The sequence below is a fragment of the Melanotaenia boesemani genome, chromosome 4 (genome assembly GCF_017639745.1).
Source record: "Melanotaenia boesemani isolate fMelBoe1 chromosome 4, fMelBoe1.pri, whole genome shotgun sequence".
Lineage (NCBI taxonomy): Eukaryota > Metazoa > Chordata > Actinopteri > Atheriniformes > Melanotaeniidae > Melanotaenia > Melanotaenia boesemani.
In genome coordinates, this window is record NC_055685.1 from 11,106,893 (window position 1) to 11,125,554 (window position 18,662).

Genomic DNA, 18,662 nt, shown 5'->3' on the forward strand with positions numbered 1-18,662 from the left:
TTAATTAAACAGTTTTGCAGAAGTCTTATATTAATCAAAGTAAAAGCAATAGATTATTTTGTAGACAAGCAAAGAATCTTCCTTCATCCCCTGTTCATTTATGTTGCAACCAAATTTTGAGTCTGTATTATATTAAAGTAGTTATGTCATATCTTGAGGTTATTTGTGCACTTCCTTACCACAGCTGTACCAAAGAATATACTATTTAAGAAGCTATAATATACAGTTCATGTTAATAAAAAGAGAATAAATGAACTCAATGTTTATTTTTAGTTGTCACCATTTATCTAAATGTAAGACTTGGTTTGATCCTTCCTGGGGAAATGCACTCTATGAATAGATATTTATACAATATATTATAGTTATTTGGCCAGCTGCCAAATCTTATAGAGCTTTGTCTAAAAAAAAGACAATACAATTAGTAGAGATATGAAATATTCATCAGCATCTGTTTAGTTGCACATTTTCCACAGAGGGCTTGATGGATGTTCATTAACCTGAGTGATTGAATTTGAGGATGTTTTTCAAAACATTGCATGGAGCCTGAGGACTTAAACAAATCAATGAATTGCCATCTTAAGCATAGTTTTAGCAAAGAGACTCTGAGAGGGTGGTCTTCCTATTTATTAGTACAATACTTAACATACTATGCAGCCATCTACATTTAATGTAGTCAGTTTTAGCCTTTATGTCAAACTGCATTTCTGTTGCTGTGTTTTTACAGGAGGCTCATCTCATTTGTGTTTCCTCATTTTAGATGAACTCTCTCTCCTCCTCTCTCAGTCCTTCTCACCTCTTGAGAGATCCAAGTTGGAAAGGACAGACTCACAAAAGGAAGAGTTATGGTGACAGGTCTACAAAATGAGAAGTCCTTGCTTTAGAGGAGTTATTTTTAAAATGCATGCTAATTGATGCACGTTCCATCATGTAAGCATTGCTTCGTTGCAGACTAGTTATTTCTGTCAGATGAGCATTTAATCTGTTTGAGGCATAGTATGTATTTACTTTAAAACAATTTAGAATGTGGGATTAACATGGCATGCCCCCTTTAGGTGTCATAGGCTTCAAAACAACCTTGTTTCCTCACTTATAGCAATGTTTTGAAAAATATTTCCAAGTCACAAACAAAAGGATGCAAGGAATCTTAGAGTTGGAGAAGGCACAAGTGAGAGAATTAAGATGAGACTTTTTCACAATGTCAGGAGGGTGATGCAATGATCCTACATTATATAGCGCACACAAATTGGGAAATGGGATAAGGAGATGAATGTCATAAGAATTCTTTTTGTTGTTCCTCTTTCTCTACAATACTGCCCCCTGCAGGCCTATTATAAGAATGAATTCTTTCAGAGAATTAAGCAATAGTCCCTCTTTTTTTCTCCAATTATCCCCAAATGAGGAAGGAGCATTGCTACTTTAAATCAAGCAGTGAAACATGATATATTTGTGATGCTTATACATGACCAAATCAGGTCATTTTATGTCATATCATGAAAAAAATCCCAGAATCCTGACTTTTTTCATTAACCATAATGAATGATAGCTTATTCTCCTGGGGATATCTTATTACTGTAATCACACTCTCTCCTCTGTGTGAACTCCTTCCACTCCATTGTTCTTTTTTTCTCTTTCTGTGATGGTTTTAGGTCACTTGTGGATTTTTCAAATCAATCTTTATCTGCTTCTTAATGACTCTCCCTATTCTGTTATCTATTGAGCTCCTGTCCATCTTTCTTAGACTCAGCACCTCATCCTGCACAATGGTCATTCTTCCTCACCTCAGGTACTCCCTTATATCAGGCTCTCTGTTGTATCTATTTTGTAGTTAATATTTTGCCACTTGTGTCCTTTTGTAGTTTAAATGCCACATCAACAGATGTGCAGGTCACCCACATGTGCACTAATGCTGACTTTGCTGAATCATGTTTACATTTGACGTTTTAATTGCAAGATATATCATTAACCTGCATTATGTCTTTTTTTAATGCTTATGATCATAGTCATCCAATACTAATATTTGGCAGTACCTACGTGTGCACAGAGGTCCAGAATCTCATGATCTTTAGAGGATATTATGTTCTGTAGCTGGGATATTGACATTACTGCAATTAGCAGTTATTTTTTTTTTAGCAGATTGGCAAATATCCACCCGCTTTTATGTCTGAGAAACTGCCTCTCTGAGGTGCTTTTTGCTTTATGGGATTTGCAAATTATTGCATTCTGCTTTTTATTTCCATTTATTGTTAGCCCAACTTTATGGGACACGAGTTTGCATTGTAATTATCCTAATAATGTTCACTGAGACTCACTTGAATTAGTTCTGACTATTATTTTTTCAATTAATCTAAATGTTGGCCGTAACAGCACAGATTCATAAAGTTTAGAATTGCCTTTATTCACATGCATGCATGTAAACACTTCTAAATCCTCTTTGAAAATATACCACAATAAAGAAATGATAGGTAAATACCATAAAGCTCATGTGTTATTCATAGGATTCAACACTTGCATGTTTTCCCTCTCCCTGCTTCCTGCCCATCCACTTGTCTTTCCATCTCAGAGACAAAAAGCCTTTCAAGTCAACACCCACAAACAACGTCCACAACAACAACCAGAACGATAAAGCACTTAGCGGTGGAATGACCCATCTTTCTTTTCCCAAATGTGACAAATTCAATGGAGCCACACTCTTCTTTGCTCACAAATCAAATCAGCACTTTGGTTTGGTTTAAGCAGACAAGCCTCTCACAAACTGCAACCTAAAAACATGCAGTTTCCCTGCGGCCATGTCCAGCAAATTATTTTGGGATGTCACGATGACTAAAGGAGCCAAACATCATTGGTGTGGTTGAAAAAGAATCAACCCCCCCTGCCCCCCAACATAAGTGCTTCACCCCACTTGTACTTATTCTCAGAGATTGAATTACTACAGGGTAATGGAAACTATGTAGAGTGCTGTGGGACATCCTTTTCCCACACAACAACCGTTTAATCACAGACAAACAGTGGGCACTGTGCCACAATATATATCAAAGTCTATATGTGAGTGAGAGGAGGAGACAGATAGACTACAAAAAGAAAGGCAGAAGCTGTTTGCTGTGTGAGAAAATAAATAAATAAATAAATGACAACACATGAAACCACATCAAAGTGTGGTGATTTCAGCTAATAGAACAAAAGTGGAGGAGGGAGAGTAATTTGCATTGATGCCTTTACAATGGATCTAAACCGGAACAATAAAACTGTAAACTGATGATGAGATTGGCCTTTAATTGACCCTTTACTACTCAGCTTTCCCCCATGGGTGTGTTGGCATATAAGCATTACCTAAATCAAAGATGGATCATCAAAACGAAGAGTGGATTGTGTGCGTGTATGTGCATGCTGAGCTCATTTCACATACAACCAACCCACAACCACAATATTTCGCACAATCTTATCAAAGGAAAACCCCACCACCTCCCTCAACAACCACTGCCAGATTTCAGGCTGCTAGCACCATTCTCATCTATTGCAACACTCTCTTACATTTTCTGTTCTCCTGAGGATTTTTTTTTTCAAGCTTGGATTCTTTTTTTATTTCTTCCTCTCTCCAGTGATGTCATCTCTTTTGAAGAAGGAGATGCAGAGAGTTTTATTCCAACCAGAAAAACAAAGACTAGTGGAGTTTATAGAGATCGAAGAGCCGTCAGCTGGAAGACATTTTCTGTGTGTTTCAGGTAAAAAGTGCCGTAGCTCTCTGAAACTGGAATTCTTACACCTTTTTTAACTGCAGATTAAATGCCTGGTGGTGCACTGCATCTCTTTACCTGTTCAAGAACATGCTGCTTTTTATCCTGCAGTTGGAAAAAACAGTGTGGTGCAAATATGCATAGTGCAATGTCAGCTCACTAAGAGGTCCCTAAAATCTGGATCCAAGAAGTCCCAAACCAAACGCTCCAGCATACAGGACAGCTACAAAAGGACAGAGATCTGGTCCCTGCAAGACTTGACTCTTGTTGACGGACGAGACCCTGATGTGGTAATTAACCATATTTGATTGTTAATCTTTCACTGTTTTGTATTGATTACATTTCCTAGAAATTTAGATGAATATAGTGACAGTTATATCGTTATGACCATACCCAGTTTCCAGAAAAGTTGGGGAATTTAACTAAATACAATAAAAACTCTGATTTGTTCATATGATTTAACCTGTATTTATCAGAAAAAAAGTACAAAGAAAAGATTTTGATATTATAAAGACATTTAAAATCTGATCCAAGCAAGAGAGATTCTGACAGAGTCACGTTTACCATTGTGTTACTTTACTCTTACACTTATTGATGATTTGGGAATTGATGACAAAAACTGTTGGAATTTTGTGAGTAATCTGTGTCCATAGATTTCAGCAATCTGTGTTGGTTGTACTCTGATTCTCCTCCTGATAATGCACATTCTCAGTACATCTTCAATGAGATACATCTGGACTAGACTAGTGAACCAAACATACAGGGTGTCTAAGCTGTGCTGCTGTAAGTCATAGAGAATGAGGTCTGGAATTCTCTTGCTGAAATAAGCATTTAAGTCCTGTGAAAAGACAGAAGCATATATACATCTTTTCAAAATTCTAATTTTGCTTTTAACAGCCTGAATGTTTTTTGTTTTTTTGTATTTGGCACACAAAACCAAATGTTGGCTTTTGCCTTTTTTTTTTTTCTTTTTTTTTTTAATGGTTCAAACATTGACTCGCTAGACATGTGTTCAGTGACATCAAGCTCGTGTGACTAAATTCAATTCAATTCAATTCAACGCAGTTAAATTTTCAATTAAATAAATATTTGCATACAATAAAATTATTTTAAAGGAAACCAAAATATTGCTGTGAATCCTTTTTCATTTCAATTTAAAGGGTTAATGTTTTGACTGGTTTAGGATGGAAAGGATAGGACAGGGGTATCAATACACTATATTTCTCAGCAAGGGATACCAGCACACTCAAGGAAGTGTGACAGTTTCTTATGCAGTGTCGTCTGATGGTTACAAGCATCCAAATAACAGTTAGCAGGGCCCTATGAAATATGTTTGTTTTTTTTTTTGTTTTTTTTATTTGTTTGTTTGTTTGTTTGTTTTATAGAGATGGACAGAATCGCCTCACTTTAAGTCTGGAATCACTGCTGTCTAGAATTGTTAGGAGAAATTAGAAGTTTCACAAATTGATTTTAACTGATAGAATGACACATGTTTAATTTTACTTGAATAAACTGTCATTAAAATTGAGAGATGAGAAAAAGAAAAATAGCAACAGTATAAAGATAACCAGGATAACTTGTACAATAAGCTTGTGACTTGTTTATTCCTTTCCCCAGGATGACCCCTGCTTCCTGCTTCAATTTGACAAGGTGCGTACAGTCACGGCTGTCAGCTGCTCAGCTAAATACGCTATGACACGTGCCCTGGTTGCCCTCAGCGACAAGCATTATCAGAGGTCACTGAATATACGAAACTTTGACTATGCTTACATCAAACCCTCCACCTTCTACTCCAACAAAGGGGATTGTGCTGTTCTATCACAGATATGCTTCTATGCCTGCAACCTGCTTTGTCTGTCCATGTGTCACGTTCCTCTGGATGGATAACAACACGTTTGTCAATTTAGTTGTGTATATGCATAATATGGAAAGTTGTAGCAAATGTACTGTAGCTTAAATATAAGCTTTTGGCTGAATTGAGGCTTTAATAAAGCATTATTCTTAAATGTGTTCTGTATTACTCTGCTGAGCGTATTTTAAAGGTCTCAAACAGCTTGGTATAAGTGTATTCTGCTTTAGTGTTCATACCAGGAAGTATTCAGATGTGTGTGCTGTTTTTAATTTTAGAATAAATACTAATAAGCAGTCGTAACAGTTATTAATTATTTACCTGTCCTTTAGCCCTGGTCAGAAAAGAAACAAAAGCATGTATTGTTAATTTGGAATCTACACATTTGCATGCAAACAGGAAATTGAAAACCTGAAATTGTAGAATTTATGGGACTGTTTTCAGTTGATTTCACTATTATGTAAATCCTTTTAGCTAAATGCATAAACATTTTTGTTTTTGTTTATTGAAATTAAACATAAGAGATAAATTGTAAGAAAAAAATTGTGTGTGTGGGTGCGTGTTTGTGTGTAGGATGTATGTTGTTTTTTTAAATGTGGAACTTTTTTCAGCTTTATCATAGTAAAATCAACCAAATTAGAGTCAAATCAAGCTACTGCAATCAGTTTGCATAATATTAAACATTAAAAATAACAACACAAACACATCATGTGAATCTTTTTTTCTCTCTTTTTTAAAAAAAAAAATGCTTCTAACTATCATTTATTTATATCCACAAGTCAATGCTATTTGGGACTTATTTATTACTTGTAGTTTAGTTTTACACCTATAGGTTGCGCCAAGAATATTCTAGTGACAGCAAGAAGAACTTAGCAGTCCTAAAATGTGCCTGATGAAAATAAATTCCCTTTTAATATAAATAGAATAAATATGTTGGCCCAATTTTATAATAAAATAAAAAATGTGCTTAGATTTCATATTTTATATGTACAGTATTTTAGCGACGGTGTTTTTCTTCCTTTCTTTCTTTTCTTTCGTCTTGTCTCCGGCACAGAAAGGACGGATTAGCGGCTTTTCGTTTTCCCCATGCCTGCCTGCCGCCAAAATTCAAGTAGGACTGAGCTGTTCAATTGTCGGTTGTAAACAGTGGACGGTACCCTTGTTTTCCTACATTTTACTGATTGATTTTCTACTTATTTAAATCTTGCCTCCGGAGTCTGCGGAGAGAGGACAGAAGTAAAGATGCACATCAAATCTATTATCATTGAGGGTTTCAAATCCTACGCACAAAGGACGGAGATCAACGGTTTTGACCCGCTTTTCAACGCCATTACAGGACTGAACGGCAGTGGCAAGTCCAACATTTTGGACTCCATTTGTTTTCTTTTGGGCATTTCTAACCTCACCCATGTAAGGCATTATTATTTATTTATTTGTTTGTTTTTTCGTAAAATGAAATGATATTAGTCGTAGAGATACTGTACGTTTAACTAGCACAGGAGAACGAAACAAGTAAAAAAAAAAACGCGTTTTGTTTCATTTCACGTGAAAGGTACGAGCTTCCAACCTTCAGGACTTGGTTTACAAAAATGGCCAAGGTGGAATTACCAAAGCCACAGTGTCTATTACCTTTGACAACTCGAACAAGAGCCAGAGTCCTCTTGGCTTTGAAACCCACGATGAGATCACTGTCACCAGACAGGTAAGGAATGAATCCCAGAAGAAACTTTTATCACAAGATCTGCAATTATTAACAGCGTTGTTGCGCAATCCTAATGTTGAAATGGAGGATGCTGTTTTATTATAGGTGGTCATAGGTGGAAGGAACAAGTACCTCATCAATGGGGTCAATGCCAACAACACCAGGGTGCAGGACTTGTTCTGCTCTGTTGGTCTCAACGTCAACAACCCACATTTTCTCATTATGCAGGTCAGTCTTGCAACTTTATTTTGGTTCTGTTTGTAGCGGATCACATTTTTACATGCATACTGCATTTATATATTTTAAACCTTTAAACAAGTATGAGGGTTTAATTTCTTGTGTTGTGTTTAGGGAAGGATCACCAAGGTTCTAAACATGAAACCACCAGAGGTAAAAGATGCACATGTTTTTGCATTGTGTCACTAATAAAACCTGTCCAAACATTTTCTTGACTTGTGGGGATTTATAGCTATGATGAGCTCTCTTCCTGTAGATCCTTGCCATGATTGAAGAGGCCGCAGGTACCAGAATGTATGAATGCAAAAAGATTAGTGCTCAGAGGACAATTGAGAAGAAGGAGGCCAAGCTGAAAGAGATTGAGACTGTATGTTACACCCAGAGCCATTTTAATCTCTATTTATTCCTTTGGTGGAGAGATGCTACATCAAACTATGTTCTGTGTTTTACTCATTTAGATTTTGAATGAAGAAATTACTCCAACTATGCAAAAACTGCAAGAGGTAAGTTGGATTAAACACTCAGACTTCCTGTCTATGTTTAAACTATGGTCACTTATCTTAAACTTGTTTCTAAATAATGCTGATCTTTGTTTTTCTTAAACCATCTGTGATCTGCAGGAGCGATCATCTTATTTGGAGTACCAGAAGCTGATGCGCGAGATCCAGCACTTGTCTCGGCTTTATGTGGCTTGGCTGTTTGTGTGTGCAGAGGAGACCAAGCTGAAGTCAGCAGAGAACCTGAAGGTGATGCAAGACAACATCTGCAAGATGCAAGCCAGCATGGCAGAAAATGAGAGCAAAATCCAGGAGCTCTCGGCTCAGATTCAGAAGCTGCAGAAGAAAAAAGACCAGGTACACGAAGAGATAAAGCTTCTTTTTAACATTTTATGTTGTCAGACTATCTCAAATGACGTTTTATTTTTGGAGCTTTTGTGTGACTACTGTAAAGAGGATTAATTTTTTGTGATAACCCTTTACTTTTTATGTGAATCTGCTTATTTTAAGGAGGTAAATGGAGTATTAAAATCACTGGAGGATGCTCTAGCTGATGTACAGCGCGTGGATGCCAAAGTCCAGAGTACTCTTGATTTGAACAAACAGAATCTCACAGAGGAAACTAAAAAGAGAAAGGAGCTTGTCAAGAGTATGGAAGAGGTAAATAATTGGCTAATTGTGCTAAAATGTGACTATATTTAGGGGGGAAAAACATGTTATACGATCAGAAGTGTTTTCTTTCCTTCATCTTTAGGATAAAAAGGTGGTTGTGGTAAAGGAAAAAGAGGTTTCTAAGTTGGCTGAGCAGCTCCAGGCTCTTCAGGAGGAGGGAAAAAAGGACAGTACTGCTCTGGAAGCGGCTGAGCAGCATTTCAAAGCCGTGTCTGCAGGTCTTTCAACTAACGAGGACGGAGAGGAGGCAACTCTTGCTGGACAGATGATGGCCTGCAAGAACGACATGAGCAAGGCAGATACGGAGGCCAAACAGGTGAGCAGTTTTGGTTCCTGCTTTTTCAGGTTTACACTTGGTTTATTTAATGTCTTGTATTTTTAGACGGACGATTAATGCTCAGTAACTTGACTATAGTTGAACCATGCAAAGTAAAATACTTTATCATCAATTTCCAACAAAAATCTCTGCTTTTCTTTTATTTATCCAGGCCCAAATGACTTTGAAGCATGCACAGGCTGAGCTGAAGACCAAACAGGCAGAGATGAAAAAGATGGACAGTGGCTACAAGAAAGACCAAGACACCCTGCAGGCTGTCAGAAGCAGCAGGGAGAAACTAGAGGCCGAACTAGCCAAACTCAACTATGAAGGTACTGTGTGTTTACCTGAGAAGAGGGAGATGCTTACACCTCTGCTTGCTCACTTTACTAATGAGTGTATTTTATTTTATTGCTGTCTGATGTTGTTTTTATTGTTGTCCTGTACAAAGCTTTAATCAACTGAGGTTGTTTTAAATGTGCTATAGAAATAAAATTTGACTTGACTCTGCTTTGAATAAAACCTGTGTAACAACGTTGTCTTTATGCTCTGATTCAGATGGGAAGGAAGAAAGCCTGTTGGAAAAGAGGAGGCAGCTGTCCAGAGAGGTCGCTCAACTCAAACAGACCTACGAGCGTCTCATGTCACGCTTCCCCAACCTGCGCTTTGACTACAAGTATGGACAATTTAGCTCCTTGCATATTAAATGTATAATGTTGACGTGAAGGCTTTGCAAAATGTGTAGTTAGTCACATTGTAGACGCAACATTTCTTCTCAGCTCTGAAAATTACTCTCAGTAACTAGAATAGAAACTTCTGGGTAGGAAATAAACAGATACATGCTTGAGAGCAAATATTTGGGTGTCTGGAATAGTGCCAACTCAAAACTCAGAGCCAGACCAGCTGTGTTTGGATTATGTGTGGTTATCTGTGGCTACACGTAGCTTACCATCACCAGGTATGAGTGAGGAGTGGATTAATAATAGATACACAATGTGAAGCGCTTTGGGTGCCTTGAAAAGCGCTATATAAATCTAATCCGTTATTATTATTATTACTAAACAAACACAATCCTGTGGGAAGGTGTTGCATTGATAGATTTTATGATGCATAGCTTAAAAAAAACGTAAGAAATGAGGCTGGTTTGTACTTGCCTGCAGCCCAAACTGATCAGGAAAACAGGCGGTATGCAGCAGCTAAGCAAATGGACATGACCATATGTGTGCTCAGTCAGGTCACAAAACACGATCCTAATGAAAACAACTTTACTGATAGAGGTGTAGTTCAACGTTCCATTGTTTGACAGAGATCCAGAGCGAGGATGGGACCGTAGCAAGGTGAATGGGCTGCTGGCTAATCTCGTCACAGTCAGTGATGTCTCTTATGCAACAGCGCTGGAGGTTGTTGCCGGTGGACGACTCTACAACATCGTCGTTGACACGGAGGTAAGCATAAGAACTGCCAGCATTTGCATTATTTTACTGACTAGTTGGATTATGTAATCTGAGTTACTTGTTTTGTATTTTGTTTCTTTATCTTGCAAGGTGACGGGTAAAAAGCTGTTAGAGAAGGGGGAGCTGCAGCGCAGGTACACCATCATCCCTCTGAATAAGATCTCTGCCAAGGTGCTTAATGACAAAGTAATCAAAACGGCAAAGAACCTGGTGAGAGAACATCTGACTTTCTAGAGATTTGGTTTTCATTACAGTTGTTTCCTTGAGTGGGAAAAACAAGAATAATATAATCCATTAGAAATGTCCTGTTTTTCCTCTTTATTTTGTTCTATATTGTTCTGTCAGGTTGGAGAGAATAATGTTCACACAGCTCTGTCCCTGGTTGGCTACGAAGAAGACGTGCGTAAAGCCATGGAGTACGTGTTTGGCTCCACGTTGGTGTGCGACACTCTGGACAACGCCAAAAAAGTAGCTTTTGACAAGCAGGTGATGACCAAGACGGTCACGCTCGGAGGAGACATCTTTGACCCACAGGGAACTCTGAGTGGAGGTGAGAGCTTCGAGTCTTTTTGTATTCTTATTACTGGTCAGGGGGGTTGGAGAAGCTGTGCTTTCCAAGGACATTTGCATCTGAACCTCGCAAAGAAAACTACTCTCAACTTATCTGTGCTGAGATTTTTTTATTTGACCAGGAAATGAAACTTTTGAGATTTAAAATCTGTTTTGACAGCTGAATCAGTTAGCTTGAGTCAGTTTAGACAAACCAGCCCCAAGATTTGTCCCCCCCCCCCCCCCCCCCCCCCCCCCCCCCGAGAGCAGCTTTCTTACAGCTGAATATTGCACAAAATATTTGAAGCATTTATTTGTTAGAATTTTGATGATTATGGTTTACAGCTTAAGAAAAAACCCAAAACTAAAAATCTAAAAAAATTTGAATATTATATGAAATCATAAAAAAGGATTTTGAATACAGAAATGTTGACCATCTGAAGAATGTAGTCATGCATATGTTTTTTTTGTTTGTTTGTCTTTGTAACTCAATCTGTACTAGCTGATGAATTCAAGGTGAGAGAATGAGCTAGAAAATTTCTTCCGAATTAATTTAAAAATACTTTTAATGCACTTTTTAGTTTAAGGGCCTCCCAGAGCCTTCAGGTCATTGGAGCTGGTCTCTGATTTAATCCTAAAGCAGGGACTAAAACATAAGGAGAGGCATGTTTTTTTTTATGGTCCTTGTCTGTGGAACAGCTTTCTAGAGGACCCGAGAGCAGCCGGGAGTCTTCATGTTATGAAGAGGAAGCTTAAGATCTTCTTTTTATTGAAGCTTTTAATCGTAAATCTTTTTAGTGCTTATTGTCAGTATTTTATTTCTCTTCAAGTCATTATCATCCCTGATTGTTTTACCAATTTATTATGTAATTTTTTTTTAACGCTTTTAATATTTTTTTGTTTTAATATTTAACTTGTGTTTTCCATTCCATTTCATTTGGTGTTTTTTTTTATATATATATAATTTTATCTAGTTTTTAGTTGCTTTCATCTTAACATATTTTAGAGAAGATCCTTCTATGAATGTGTGTGTGACTCATGGATTTGTGGTCTTTGGGATTTGGATGAGTAAATATTTTAATGGAAAGAACTTTGCATTAAATAAAGAAATAAATATCTTTAGAAATAAAGATTGAGTTCCTAAATATTTGTACTTATACTGACATAGACTCAGTTTCGTAGCCGTAAATGGTGAAAACTTTGAGAACATCATGAATTTGTTTAGCAAATTGTCTGTCTTTAGTTAACTGTTTTTTTTTCTATTTGTTTTTTTTTATTTTTTAAGAAGGAAAAGGAAGGGGGAAAAAAACATTGTGGCACTCAAAGGAGCTCCTTAATTTTCTTTCAGGTGCCCGCTCCCAGTCAGCATCAATCCTGTCAAGTCTGCAGGAGGTGAAGGATGTCCAAGACAACCTGAATGAGAAGGAGGCCCAACTGCAGGATGCTGAAAGACAACTAGCCGGCCTTAAAGGAACCGCTGAGAAGTAAGCTCATGTGAAATGCACCTAAAACACCTGTGCAAATTCTGGATTTACAATAATAGTATAATAGTATACGAGCATAAATGCCCTGAGGCAGGTTCTCCTGCTTCCTTCAGCCGCCCAAAGACATGCATGTTAGGTTAATTGGTTACTCTAAATTCTCCCTAGGAGTGAGTGTGAGTGTGAATGGTTGTTTGTCTCTTTCTGTGTTGGCCCTGCGATGGACTGGTGGTCTGTCCACGGTGGGCCTGCCTCTCACCTGTTCATGTTGGAATAAGCTCCAGCTTACCCGCGACCCTTAATGGACTAAGCGGTGCAGATAATGAATTAAAATATGTATATGTTATGTATGTACTTATTCTTTGTTTACCATTACTGTTCTTACTGTTTTCAAGGTTTATTTTGGTCTTGTTTTTATCCTTTAACTCCTTTGTTTTCCTCATGGGGATCCTCCCCGTCGGGGGCTATGCCTGCTCAGTCTGCAGGGTCATTACTGTGGGGATCGCCCCGGTTGGTGGGGTCCTGCACTGCAGCCCTGGCTGTGCTGTGGGCTCCTACCTGACCTGATCTGGGTGGGTACTGTGGCGATGTCCTCTGTGGTCATTGGTGTGGTTGGATCCCTCACAGCAGTGTCACGCCAGATGTTTATCCTCAGACGTTCATCTCCAGTCATGTTTTTTTGTTTCAATTTATGTTTGTGCATGGAGGGGTGGGCGTATGATCAGGTGTGTGTTGTTGAACTTTGATGCTTTATACTTTAGTGTGTGAAGGTTTGTGTTTTTCTATAAATATATTCAAAAATAGTTTTTATTATGTAAAGCACCTTGCGCTGCTGTTGGCTGAAAAGTGCTTTATAAATAAAGTTTGATTTGATAAATGAGCATATAATATGTGAATGTGTCGACAGTCTTCGTCTTTAATACTATTCAAACCGCTCATCACAACCTTGCTTTCACATCTTTCTCCCTGCAGGTACCGACAGCTGAAGCAGCAGCATGAGCTGAAGGTGGAGGAGGAGCAGATTCTCAAGGCCAAGGTGGAGCAGAGCGCCTTCCACCAGCAGCAAGAGGAGCTGGAGAGGCTGCGCAAGGCAATAGGTCAGAGATTAAACAAACGCTGACTGTAAAAGAGTTCAACTCTGCAGTTTGTGCATTCAGTATTCAAGTCTCGTTTCTGGGTGTGGTGCATTTGCTTAACCAGAGGAGAGCGAAGAGACTTTACGCGTCACCAAGGAGGTTCAGAAGCGGGCTGAAGAGAAATACAAGGTGCTGGAGAACAAGATGAAGAATGCAGAGGCAGAGAGAGAGAAGGAGCTGAAAGCTGCGCAGCAGAAACTAAACTCAGCAAAGGCCAAAGCTGATGCTTTCAATAAGACGTTAAAGCAGAAGCAGCAGGTACACTGACAACATTACTGCAGTTTCCCTCCCTTTTAGAGTCCACTCAATGTCGCTTCCTTTGGATTTAATATAAATATAAATGTTCTGTTTTAAATATTTAACGTGTCCTTGCTGATGTGTTCAGGAGTCCGATGCTGTGGCCCTGGAGCTGGAGGAGCTGCAGAGGGAGCAGGCTGGTTATGAGCAGCAGATTCAGGCTGTGGACGAGGCGATGAAGGCCATCCAGGAGAAGATAGACAGCATGGCTTGCACTGTTTCCCAAAACAAGGTATTTGTGTCAGTTTGAGTGTGACCATTGTCAGCAGTAAGTGTTTGAATAAGCATTTGGGCAAAGATCCCGTCTGAGAACAAGGATATATTAGGGGGGCATCCAGCCACTGAAGAAAACAACTAATTACATTATTTTTAATCTTACAGTGATGTCAGTAAACCTCAGTTCAGTGGTTAGAAGGATATGGATACATTCTAGATTCAAAATTCAAAGACCACGTCTGAGTTGTTTTTTATGAGAAGAAAACAGGGAGGAAGTAGTTTTTTTTTTAAGTCTTCCTAACTGAGAGAAATGGCCTGGAAATATCAAAGCAGCAGCCATGATAAGAAGTGTTGCTTCATTGTCTCCTTGATCAGAGGAAACAATGGATCACACTTTTGTGTCGGATATTTACCTGTCATGCAGCGTGGCTCATGTTTATATTTCAGGAGGCTTAGAGACGGATAAAACCGCGTTGATCCCTAATTTAAATTGTATATGTTGTCATCTAACACGTCAGCTTGCATCTATTTAAAATTCCTCATTTCTCTTTTCTGTTGTGATGTAGGAGGCAGTGCGTAAAGCTCAGGAGGAGCTGGCCAAACAGAAGGAAGTGATCATGGCACAAGACAATGAACTCAAGGTGAGGACAGTTGAACCCCTGTGGTTTTTGTTTAGTGGTGTTTTAGATGAGTTATTTTCATACATTTGTTCGATTAATAATTCTTGTATTTATTTAAAAATGGGATTCATAACCAGCTGAACTGTTATTCTGAATGCTCCAGGCGAAAAGCACCGAGGTAAATAAGATGACGGAGCAGAACAATGACATCCAGCTGAAGATCAAAGAGATGGAGCATAACATTAATAAGCACCATAAGGACAGTCAGGATGCTGCTGACAAGGTGCACACAAAACTTTATATGCCTGTAAGTTTCATCTTTGTCAGTGAGACACCAGCATCCTGAACTTGTTTAAATCCCTTTCCAGGTGACTCGGATGCTGGAGGAGCATGACTGGATCCACTCGGAGCGTCAGTTCTTCGGCCAGCCAAACACCTCTTATGACTTCAAGACCAACAACCCCCGTGAGGCGGGCCAGAGGCTGAAGAAGCTGGAGGAAACCACCACCAAGCTGGAGAGGAACGTCAACAAGAGGGCCATGAACATGTTAAACGAGGCTGAGGAAAGGGTGAGGAGGCCGAGTTGGGAATGGCAAGGAGTGTTTAAAGAAAAAAAAGAACGTTTGCAGGTTACATTACTCATAAATCCTTTAACCCTCTTCCCTCCTGCAGTACAACGACCTGATGAAGAAGAAGAGAATTGTGGAGAATGACAAAGCAAAAATCTTGCAGACCATTGAGGAGCTGGACCAGAAGAAGAATGAGGCTCTCAACTTGGCATGGCAGAAGGTTTGCTGCCATTTCTGCACTTTTTCTTTTCTCCATTTTGTTTTTAAGTTTCACTTTTAGATACCAAGGCATGTAAAACCTCAAGGAGAGGGGAGGGGAAAAAGAAAGAATTGTATGTTATCATACATGTCACCCAGCTATACTTAGTGAATTTAAAAAGACAACCCATGAAACCTGCGTGGTTTGGTTTATGCTGGCTTTGAACTACACTAAAACAACCTTCCTCTGCAGGTAAACAAGGACTTTGGCTCCATTTTCTCCACTTTGCTGCCAGGAGCCACAGCAAAACTGGCTCCTCCACATGGCTGCGGTGTCTTGGATGGCCTTGAGTTCAAGGTAGCCTTGGGCGACACCTGGAAAGAGAACCTCACTGAGCTTAGTGGTGGACAGAGGTCAGGAAAATGAACACGTCACCTAATTATCAATTACTTTGTATTTTATACAGTATTAAAGTATAACTCTCGCTTTACGTTTTCAGGTCACTCGTGGCCTTGTCCCTCATCTTGGCCATGTTGCTTTTCAAGCCTGCTCCAATCTACATCTTAGATGAGGTGGATGCTGCTCTGGATCTGTCACACACACAGAACATTGGACAGATGCTGCGCACACATTTCAGACACTCCCAGGTAAGCTAAAGCATGTGCAAGTACACTGCTAAAAAATAAAGGGAACACTTAAACACAACGTAACTCCAAGTCAATCACACTTCTGTGAAATCAAACTGTCCACTTAGGAAGCAACACTGAATGACAATCAGTTTCAAATGCTGTTGTGCAAATGGAGTAGACAACAGGTGGAAATTATAGGCAATTAGCAAGACACCCCTAAATAAAGGAGTGGTTCTGCAGGTGGTGACCACAGACCACTTCTCAGGTCCTGCTTTCTGGCTGATGTTTTGGTCACTTTTGAATGCTGGCGGTGCTTTCACTCTAGTGGTAGCATGAGACCGAGTCTACAACCCATACAAGTGGCTCAGGTAGAGCAGCTCATCCAGGATGGCACATCAATGCGAGCTGTGGCAAGAAGGTTTGCTGTGTCTGTCAGCGTAGTGTCCAGAGCATGGAGGTGCTACCAGGAGACAGGCCAGTACATCAGGAGATGTGGAGGAGGCCGTAGGAGGGCACCACCCCAGCAGCAGGACCGCTACTTCCGCCTTCGTGCAAGGAGGAACAGGATGAGCACTGCCAGAGCCCTGCAACATGATCTCCAGCAGGCCACAAATGTGCATGTGTCTGAATAAATGGTCAGAAACAGACTCCATGAGGGTGGTATGAAGGCCCAACGACCACAGGTGGGGGTTGTGCTTACAGCCCAACACCGTGCAGGTCGGTTGGCATTTGCCAGAGAACACCAAGATTGGCAACTTCGCCACTGGTGCCTGTGCTCTCCACAGTTGAAAGCAGGTTCACACTGAACACATGTGACAGATGTGACAGAGTCTGGAGACACCGTGGAGAACGTTCCAGCATGACCAGTTTGACAGTGGGTCAGTAATGGTGTGGGGTGGCATTTCTTCGGGGGCCGCACAGCCCTCCATGTGCTCACCAGAGGTAGCCTGACTACCATTAGGTACAGAGATGAGATCCTCAGACCCGTTGTGAGACCACATGCTGGTATGGTTGGCCCTAGGTTCCTCCTAATGCAAGACAATGCTAGACCTCATGTGGCTGGAGTGTGTCAGCATTTCCTGCAAGACGAAGGTATTGATGCTATGGACTGGCCCGCCTGTTCCCCAAACCTGAATCCAATTGAGCACATCTGGATATCATGTCTCGCTCCATCCACCAATGCCACGTTGCACCACAGACTGTCCAGGAGTTGGTGGATGCTTTAGTCCAGGGCTGGAAGGAGATCCCTCAGGAGACCATCCGCCACCTCATCAGGAGCATGTCCAGGAATTGTAGGGAGGTCATACAGGCAAGTGGAGGCCACACACACTACTGAGCCTCATTTTGACTTGTTTTAAGGATATTACATCAACATATGATGAGCATGCAGTGTGTTTTTCCACTTTAATTTTGAGTGTGACTCCAAATCCAGACCACCATGAGTTAATAAATTTGATTTCCATTGATAATTTTTGTGACTTTGTTGTCAGCACATTCAAGTATGTAAACAACAAAGTGTTTATTAATAATATTTCATTCATTAAGATCACACCAAACTGACAAAAAAATACTTTACTGGCAGTTTAATTCTCAAATATTTAGTTATGTCCTGACCCAAGTTCCCCAGGGCTGAAGATGCCACAGTCATGTTAAGATCTCGCATCATTTCAAGAGATAAGTGATCACAAGGTCGAATTGGAGCTAAATCCTTTCAGGATTGGCAAGCCAGAAAAAAGATAACCTATAGCAGACAAAATAAATGAGAATACAATAACTTAGCCGTCTAGTCTAAACAAAACATGGAAAAAGGGGTAAGTAAAAGAAAATGGCAGCCTATCTCTACAAGCTCCAAGTTACATCAAGTATCAACTTGTGGCTGGTTAGGAGAGGAAGACGATCTCAGGTCGTTATACCCGAGCTTGCTATTAATAGCAGAGCAGAAAATTGAGACTTAGAAACCGCACTGCCAAGGCACAGTAAATAAATCATGATTTAACATTTAAATTGGGTGGAGATGTAGATGACAAGGCTGGACATTTCTGCTAATGAGGATTTTACCAAATATCTTTTAATTTTGTCTTTTTGTAGTTTGTGGTTGTGTCCCTCAAAGACGGCATGTTCACCAACGCCAACGTCCTGTTCAAGACGAAGTTTGTGGACGGTATGTCCACAGTGACGCGGACTGCGCTCAGCCAGAGTGATGCCAACCTTCCCCAGAAAGGCCTAGAAAAGGCTCGGCAGAAAGACAAGAGGAACAAACAGCTCATCAGCTGAATGTTCTTCTGCACTTTCACATCGTTTATTCACTGTTTTGATGTCTTCTACAAACTGCATCTGTGATGGGCAATATTTGCCTTTCATGTGTGTTGTGCCATCTCTGCATCTATTTACAGCCTTTCAGTCTAAGTGTCTTTTTAATCTCTTTATTTAGCTGTTTATTTCCCATCTTTATATGCAACTAATGGATCTATATTTTTTGTAAATAAAACGGGTCTAATACCATTTATT

At 39.7% G+C, this 18,662-nt stretch overlaps 2 protein-coding genes across 2 annotated transcripts; both read left to right on the top strand.

Moving 5' to 3' along the window:
• Positions 1-3,598: 3,598 nt before the first annotated feature.
• Positions 3,599-5,618, top strand: exoc1l (exocyst complex component 1 like). The gene is made up of 3 exons (XM_041981919.1): positions 3,599-3,719; positions 3,843-4,021; positions 5,349-5,618. The coding sequence occupies exons 1-3, from the start codon at positions 3,599-3,601 to the stop codon at positions 5,616-5,618; spliced, it is 570 nt and encodes a 189-aa protein (XP_041837853.1).
• A 1,053-nt stretch (positions 5,619-6,671) lies between these two features.
• On the top strand, positions 6,672-18,658 carry smc2 (structural maintenance of chromosomes 2). Its single transcript, XM_041982742.1, has 25 exons — positions 6,672-6,990; positions 7,133-7,282; positions 7,388-7,510; positions 7,634-7,672; positions 7,776-7,886; positions 7,978-8,022; positions 8,140-8,373; positions 8,527-8,676; positions 8,771-9,004; positions 9,177-9,336; positions 9,563-9,680; positions 10,311-10,449; positions 10,549-10,668; positions 10,804-11,008; positions 12,356-12,491; positions 13,461-13,585; positions 13,689-13,882; positions 14,010-14,153; positions 14,704-14,778; positions 14,921-15,040; positions 15,126-15,326; positions 15,430-15,546; positions 15,778-15,938; positions 16,025-16,172; positions 18,243-18,658. The coding sequence occupies exons 1-25, from the start codon at positions 6,823-6,825 to the stop codon at positions 18,426-18,428; spliced, it is 3,603 nt and encodes a 1,200-aa protein (XP_041838676.1). The 5' UTR covers positions 6,672-6,822; the 3' UTR covers positions 18,429-18,658.
• Positions 18,659-18,662: the final 4 nt, after the last annotated feature.